This window comes from Ursus maritimus, unplaced genomic scaffold (genome assembly GCF_017311325.1).
Source record: "Ursus maritimus isolate PB19 unplaced genomic scaffold, ASM1731132v1 scaffold_34, whole genome shotgun sequence".
NCBI lineage: Eukaryota > Metazoa > Chordata > Mammalia > Carnivora > Ursidae > Ursus > Ursus maritimus.
In genome coordinates, this window is record NW_024426008.1 from 28747082 (window position 1) to 28754965 (window position 7884).

The 7884-nt window shown below is 55.0% G+C and overlaps 2 protein-coding genes across 5 annotated transcripts in view; one reads left to right on the forward strand and one right to left on the reverse strand.

Moving 5' to 3' along the window:
* Positions 1-3196, forward strand: part of IPPK (inositol-pentakisphosphate 2-kinase) — a 45122-nt gene extending 41926 nt beyond the window's left edge. The window contains exons 13-14 of one of the 2 annotated variants that reach the window (XR_005831884.1): positions 691-1702; positions 1891-2001. Coding sequence is in view for 1 of the 2 variants with exons in the window: in XM_040620379.1 (XP_040476313.1) it covers positions 1891-2116 (226 nt within the window). In the remaining variant the exon portion in view is untranslated. Of the gene's footprint in view, positions 1-690; positions 1703-1890 lie in introns of both variants that reach the window. The other variant, XM_040620379.1, reaches the window with a different exon arrangement.
* LOC103663166 (centromere protein P) overlaps positions 1-7884 on the reverse strand; it is a 248300-nt gene that overhangs the window by 6960 nt on the left and 233456 nt on the right. For 2 of the 3 annotated variants that reach the window (XM_040620381.1, XM_040620382.1), the window contains exons 6-8: positions 5487-5566; positions 4440-4531; positions 4039-4187 (exon numbers count right to left, since the gene is read on the reverse strand). In XM_040620381.1, coding sequence (XP_040476315.1) covers positions 4039-4187; positions 4440-4531; positions 5487-5566 — 321 coding nt within the window. Of the gene's footprint in view, positions 1-3924; positions 4188-4439; positions 4532-5486; positions 5567-7884 lie in introns of those variants that run through there. The other variant, XM_040620380.1, reaches the window with a different exon arrangement.

Here is a 7884-nt window from a genome sequence, read left to right on the forward strand (position 1 = left end):
GGCCACGTCTGCTGACAGGCCGATGTCCGTGGCCTACACGACACCTAGTAACTCACCACGGCTTGCTAACTCCTGCTGCTCTCTAGAAGCTTGTGATTTATGGAGAGTACCTTAAAAAGATTGTCCTATTAAAGATGACTGTGATCTTCTGAGAAAATACTCCAAAGACTTAGAAGCAGCTTGGATCCTGTGGTACAAATTCCTCTCTCTCAAGGCTCCACGTGCCACTGAGGCTTGGAGGCCTGAGAGGCTGCAGATCCTCCACCAGGTCCCAGTACGCCAGCCTTCCCAGCCCACCCGCGCCTGTGGGACAGCACGTCCACTGCTGAGCTTCCTGTGGGCAGCACTCTCCCTGGACATTATTATCCTTGTCCGGTCCCCTCCCCTGCCTTTTTTTAGGAATTCAGGATGAACCTGGTAATCTTCTCTTGCTAATTAGACAGCGTCTTCAGCATTGATCCTCAGGGTGCCAAACCCCACACATAGCGTTTGTGGAATGTTCCACATTCTTCTGACATGTGTTCCCGGGTCAAGATGACCTTATCGTTGGCTGCCAGCCACCCGTTTTTCAGATGCTTTTGAACTAAACATTCCCAGGACTGCCGCTCCGTGGCAGGCACGGAGTAGATAGGAAACACGGAGGGATGTTCATAGGGTGTAACCGAAATACAAAAAGGCTGCTCTGTTTAGTCGAGGACCCCTGCGATCCTGTGAGGAAGTGCCTGCAGTGAGCGTTCACTGGATTGAGCCGGCCTTGTCCAATGACAGAAGCATGCGGATGTCACCCACTGGCCTTCCTGAAACAGGCACACACGCAGGAATGTGCGGGAACGTGCAGGGCCGGCTGGCCTGGCATGCTTCACCAGCTGCTTGGCAGATGCAGACGGGGCGGGGGCGGGGTTTCGTGTCCCGGGAGCCCCGTGGCGCAGCACTGGAGCTATGCCGTGGGCTCAGGGGAGCTTGTGGTGGATACACAGACACAGGCAGCCCGTGTGCTGAGCGATACCCATCTCTGTGCACGTCACCTTGTCAGGTGCCGGCTCGGTCGCGGGAAACCGGCTGGGGGCTGGAGCGGTGCTGTCCCGGCCCTGCTGCCCGGAGCGCAGGCCTCAGGAGCCGGACCTTCACTGCCATTCCGGAGGGAATAACCACGACCCAGCAGCTGAGCCAGGGCTCCCTTTTCCCTACAGAGGGTATTTCGGGGCAGGAGTTCAGTGGTTTCCCCTCCCAGGCAGGAGCTTTTGAAATTCGTGTTGTTTTGGGATGCTTTCTAAATCTAGAAGAGTAAGCGTGGGGAAACCAGGACTCGGGCTCGGACTATGGGCTAAACTGAGCTCATATCATATTTAACCAGTTTTTGGGTGCAAAATATTACCAAGCACTCGGAGAGCTGAGTGGGGTGGATACACAGCAATTTTAGTACAAAATTCAGAATTGGTCTTAATACAAATAATTGTTCCTTTTCTATTATAAGCACATGACTATTTTGATGTTTGGAAAACCCACAAACTAAGCCTTAAAACCAAAACATCAGACCCTGCAGATGAGATTTGAGACTAAAGCATGAAATCACAACTCTCTCCAAATGTGAAGAGCCTCAGGGAACATGGGCTTCTCACCAGATGTAGGAAAAGGCGGGTGAAGGGAAGTCGGCTCCGTTGGGTTGAGGAAAGGCCAAGTCGACTTTCTCCTTGTTCTCAGGGTTAGTGATTCCTGACTCCTGGTCAAGTGCCCCTTTCAGTGCTCATTTATACTAGCAGGGGTTGGGGAACCCCTGCCAGCCCTCCCGTCAGTGCGGGGGTGGGTGTCACAGCAGGCGTTGGCGGGGTGCATGCCCTGAGCAGGGTGAAGGGTGGGGTTCGTGTCCTGAAGCTGCTGTTTCACTTCCAGCTCTGATCAAAGGCCTGTCGTCCCCTCGTCGAGATCCAGGTTTGCTTTCTCCGTGTCTGTGCTGGACCTTGACCTCAAGCCCTATGAGAGCATTCCTCACCAGTACAAACTGGATGGCAAGATCGTCAACTTCTATTCAAAGACTGTACACGCCAAAGACGCAGCCGTGGTGTCGACCAGGTTCAAGGAGAGCGAGGACTGCACGTTAGTTCTGCATAAGGTCTAGGCGCTTCCTGCGGCATCTTTGAAACCTGAACACAGGATGTGAAGGTTGAATGAGAGCTGTTTTCTGTTGTGTTGGGTGACCTTTGGCTGTGAATGTTTTTGCTTTTTAACCCCTGTTCAGGTGGGGCTGCATCTGGGTGACCCCAGGATGGAAGATCACCAGAAAAACCTTGGAGGACGAGGAGTGTCGGACGTGAGTGATGCTGCGTGCGGTGTCCCCACACCTTCCGCTCTGGGCCGCTCCTCCTCCCCACCCAGGGCTCATGTCTAATCTCTGATGTAAAAGCCTTAAGACCCAAGGTTTGGATCTCCTACCACCAGACTCTAACTTAGAAAACTTGAATTGTCGTGTACATCTTACAGTTTGGACTTGAAAGAAAACATGGATACTACTGGAACTTTCCCAGCTGAGTTACATGGTCACTTTTTCCGTGCGAGCCACCGGTCAGCACAGGTTTAGTGGGCTCTCAGCTGCAGAGAGTGATGGGTGGCTGGTGTGGACATGGGTCCTGAGCTGCGTGGACTCGGGGTCTCTGTGGAGGTGCCACAGCCACCGCTCTGCACAGGGTCATCAGGGAGCACCTCAGGTCAGGGGTGGACACCACTCACACGAGCGCCGACTTTCTTTTTAGCTGAATGACTTTGTCTAACTTTAGGGGAGACGAGGTGTTCCTCGCCGCAGGCGGTTGCTGCTGCGGAGCTGGAGGCAGGGTGGCTGTGTGCCAGGCATTTGGGGAGGTCGCTGGCTGTGCCAGACCCCGCGGCGTGTCCCTGCTCCTGCAAGATGAGCAACTCCTGGCTGGCACCAAGAGGGTTCTCGTTGGGGTCACCGTAGGTGTGCCCGGCTGCTATGAAAACCGTGGGGAACCTTGGCTTCGGTTTTTTATTCTCCGGTAGGTTGTACAGATTATTTATATCATTGTTTTGAGGGACTAATGAAGGTTTATTGTAACATAAGATTATAATAGCAAAACCACGGAATTGTATGAAAATGCTACGTGAAAAATAAGAATATTTTGCTGATTGTAAATTTTTGTGGGGAATTTTGTGATAACTTGAGAATTATACTTGTTTGAATCAAGCCAGCTCTCCTAGAATTTATTCAGCTTTGTCCTAACATTTACTTCTTCCGCACGCGGAATTTCAGAAAGACATTCAGATGACAGGTGTCTCCTCCATGTGCGTTAGGGTGGGCTGTGGAGACACCCCTTGCAGGGACACGTGTGGACGAAAGCATCTGTGTTGTTTTGGCCTGAGGAAGCTCCTTGGTGCTGGCCTGTGTGAGAATGGTGTGCACAGGAGCCCGGCCACCTCCCAGGCCCATCCTGGCCGAAACCAGCATCCACAGGGGGGGTTGGGACGGACAGGGTCCTGCCCTATGTGGTCTCCGCCTACACTCCAGTGTGGCCCCTTCCCTGACTGTGGTTTCAAGCAATGTTTCTACCAATTCTAACCTTTTAAATGGGGCGGCGGCGGCCAGTGGTGCCCTGGGGGTGGCGTGGAGGGGTCAAGTCTATATTACTGCATTTTTTAAGCTGACTGCTCCACTTTTATGTGAAGACCAAGAAGAGTGAGTTCTGCTCTACAGGGCAAGGCAGGCGGTGCCTCACCCCAGGTATCAGGAATGTTAAGGAGTGAGGCCCTTGGGTGGCAAGGGGAGGCCAACCTCCAGGACGCCTCCACCCTCAGATTTGGTGAGAGGTAGGACCAGCCGCTCCCCCAAATCCAGGGGTGGACACTCACCCTGTACTCACCCCCCAACTGAGCCCGCCAGGCACCCTAAGCACTGAACATGCTGCTTGTCTGGCATTTTGTACTCAGATAGCTGTGTTTATTTTTCCATGTCCTGCCAGTTTATATAATGTGTTGAGACCGCACAGACAGCACGTCCTAAAGGTGGCGTTTGTGCGGAGGACCACACACCTGCGAGTCTGCCGGGAACCGGCCGTAGTCCGCTGTGCAGAGTGACTTGATCAGGCTCTCGAGAGCGGCTTCAATGCCCAGCGCGCCCAGCAGGGCTCGGAAGCTGAGAGGCGCGGTCTCCAAGACTCGGTTCCGGTCCAGCTGCAGGGCTGCAGGGAGAGCAAGACGGGCTGAGACCTCCCTCCTTCCCGACCCAGGACTGTTGTGATGGTGACCTGCACGCCAGAGGTGGGCACAGAACAGTCCCTCCTCGCCTCTGCCTTCCGATTACTGATAAATTGATACAAACCATACACTGAGATCTTCCACTTTTGATTCTTGCCGTGAAAACCAGACGACAGAAGCAGGCACCTGTTAGGCACAGTGAGAAGTCCTCGCACCCCCGCCCCCTGGGCCCGTACCTTGCTGTGGCGCTTTGGGGAGAAGGTCCAGCTTCGGCAGCACCTTCCCTTCTTCGTCTATCTGCACCCTCCAAACGATGACCAGTTCGAACCTGAAAGAGGTAAGATGCGTCCCTAAGTGCTGTTTGAAATCCGGTGGAAAGCCTGTGTGGCACCTGCCACCCTCCCCGCGGAGGTGCTCCTGAAGATGTCCGGTCACGGACACGCACATCTGCTCAGGGAAGCACGTGTGACATGAACAAAGAGGGGAATGGACCCCAAGGCCCAGCAAGATGCTGTTCTGTAACCACGACGTGGCCGTGGGGCTGCGGGTGACGTGCAGCACGCGGAAAACATGCCGGTGCGGAGCACGAACTGGTGACGTCGTCTGAAGAGCATCGGCAGTGATGGGAGGCTGAATCCACCCCACGACCCAGGAATTTCACTTCCAGCCACAGAAGCCTGGGTGTCCGGGGACAGGGACAGGAGTGTGAGAAATAGTGGGAAACGACAGATAACCCAAATGCCCAAGACCCGAAGAAAGCAGAAATACAGCTGATGGAGTAGAACTACCAAGAATAAATGAACTGCACATAGCTACACACATCACCAGAAGCTCGTTTTGGAAATAACACTGAGTAACAAAGGCAAGTCGGAGGAGCCTACGTGATGACGGCACCATTTTAAGGTTTGAAAACGAAGCCCCTTCAGGCACTCTGAAGCAGACCGTGCATACACGGGACCCCCGTGAGTCCTCCCTTCAGCCAGTACTTGCTGCCTCCCGGCCTTTTGTGAGGTCAGCCCATCAAGACAGAGCTCCAGCTCTTCCTGGCCTCCCCTCCTTGCTCCCTCCACCCCTGCAGTGAGCCCGGCAGCACTGGCCATTTCCCCATATCCCACACCCCACTGTCCTCCCCATGGCTGCACGGCCAACATGGCTCCACAGACACATCAAGATGTTTGGAAGGTAGCTGACATTTGTTTTCTACCATTTGTAATCCTCATTTTTAACAGCAAGCAACCGTGTGGGTGTTGGGGAGGCCAGGCCCACGGGGCATCCGCACTTACCCTGGCTGGCGGGTGCTCTGGACCACCATGTAGCTGGAGGCAGCCCCCTCCGGGAGGTGCACAGCTTCTGGGTACTTCTCCTGTGGGAGAGGAAGCAGGTACAGAAAAATCAGGTGACAGAAGCCAGGAGCCCTCGTGAAGGTCTTTAGTCAGGTTGCGGGTGCCCTGGATGAGACGGGGAAACTGAAGCCCTCCACAAACTTCTGCTCTTGGCCCCTTTTCCTGCTGCTTTTGTTGTTGGGACCTGCACCCCCACTCTACACATGTCTCAATGCAAATGGTGTCCACCCTTCTTGTGAGGGACCAGGAGTCAGTGGTTTCTCTAGAAGAGAAAGAGATCACATCTAAGGCAGGACCAGGTAAGAATGACTGGAAGCCATCACATACGTATTTCAGACCCCCAGTGCTAGACACCTCAACGCCAAGGCCCCCTGGCTCCCAGGAGTAACACCTGGGCCCTCGTCTTGGTTCTCACGGTTCCTGGGTGCCTGAGGGGACATGTGCATCAGACCACTGTCCTCAGTAAAAACCCCCAAGACCCCGAACAAAGACGAGACTCCCTCCTTTCCACGTCTCCCAGATGCTCTGTGTCTATCAGCTCAGTAAACTGCACTCTCACCTCCCTCTGGCTCACATTTGATTTCCATCCTGTGCGCAGCCAGGGGCCCTCTTGGCTGGTCCTGCTGGAGCTCCTCTGGGGTCTCAGACCCAGTGTGCGGCATCAGGGCCACCCCACTCCTGCCTCCTGTGCTCGCTGGTGCTGCCTGTTCTGGATCTTTCCACGGCCCCCATGTGCCTACACCCTCTAGCCCCCAGCAGATTAGAGAAGAGCTTCATGCCGATTTCACCTGTTTGTCCCCCAGGGCTTTCCGGCCTTTGGCCATGCTGCCTCCCTAGACCCCTCTGCTCTGGGGCGGGCCCTTAATCTGTCCTATTCTCGAGACCTGGGTGGCCTGCGAAGACCAGTCACACATGCTCTGCAGTGTTCCTAGCAGCCCACCAAGATGATGCTCGCCTGGGTGCTGTCTGCCAGGACGCTTACTGCTGTTCTCTGGAGCTTTATTTAGCATTTGGCCTTAAAAGCTCTTCAGACTGTGACCCCTGGGCAGTCCCCTGCCACAGTGGACGCTCCCACCCTGTCCATCCTCACACTCGCTGCCCAATGCCCCTGCCCATCTGCACATCAGGAGCAGGGCCACTGGGGGCCCCTGGTGACCTCTGTGTCGGTCTCCCCCGGAGGTGTGCCTGGCCGCCCTGGCTAACAGGGTCTTGGCCAGCTTCATGAGGAGATCACGTGCCATTTTAGAGTCAAAGGTATTCTAACAGGAAAACGAAGTGGAATTCCATAGGTTTCTAGGCTTGGACCTTTTAAGGTAGGGTTGGATTTCCCCTCCGCCTAACATTCTAGAAAAATGTATCTTCCTAGTCCTCACAGCAGAATGGACACCGGGACATACACCTGACTTTGAGGTCTGCTGTCTGGGGAATGGACTGCAGGGCTGGGGGAAGATGGATGAGGCAGGCTCCGCAGTAAGCCTCTGGGCTCCCGGGCCAGCGTCCGAGCCACATCTCTCCCTCCTCCCACCGTGCTTGGTGTACAGACACCCAGGCTGACGCCGAGGTCAGATGCGAGCCCCACCATGTCCCACACGGAGCCTCATGGGACAGAGGGGCAGGACTGGCGCTGTGGTTGGCAGAACCTGGGGCTTCAGAGGACAGGACCTTCCTGAGGACACAAGTACTCAGTGGACAGAACCCAATCAGCCCCAAGAAGGAGGTCTTCTAGGGACAAAGACGTGTCACAGCTTCTAAGGGGCCAGCCTGAAGACAGCCTCTGCTGCCAGCGTGTGAGGCCAGTGCTCCCAGACCCATGTGTGAAAGATGCCGACCGAGCATGATCACGTCCAAACACCGAGCTGTTCTGACCAAATGCTGGGCTCGGCCTGGTGTAAGCTTACAGACGGTTTCTAATTTCAGCGAAACTGTATGTATGACAAAAACGTATACCTAAGTGTTTTAAATGGAAAGTGCTGGTTGATTTTTTAAACCTCAGGCTCTTCTAAATTAATAACAGCTGCGGGAGAGCCCCAGTGAGGGACACGTGAGCGCGGCAGGCCAGCTCCCAGGCTGTGGGGCGCGGCCGCACGAGGCCGGGGCCTGCTCCAGTGTGGGGCCCGGGGGCGGCAAACACACCGCAGGCTCAGCCTCCAGGCGGACCGCACAGCCTGGCCAGGCCTCCTCAAAAGCAAAAGGAGGGTTTAGATAAGCGTTCACTAAAAGATACACTCTCTCTAGTTTAAAAACAAAAAACAAGTAGAAATCCCGACATCAGGAAGAGGTCAGGTACCCAGTAAGTTTCTGGAGAGTTTTGGCGGCGGGGGGGGGGGGGGGGGGGGGG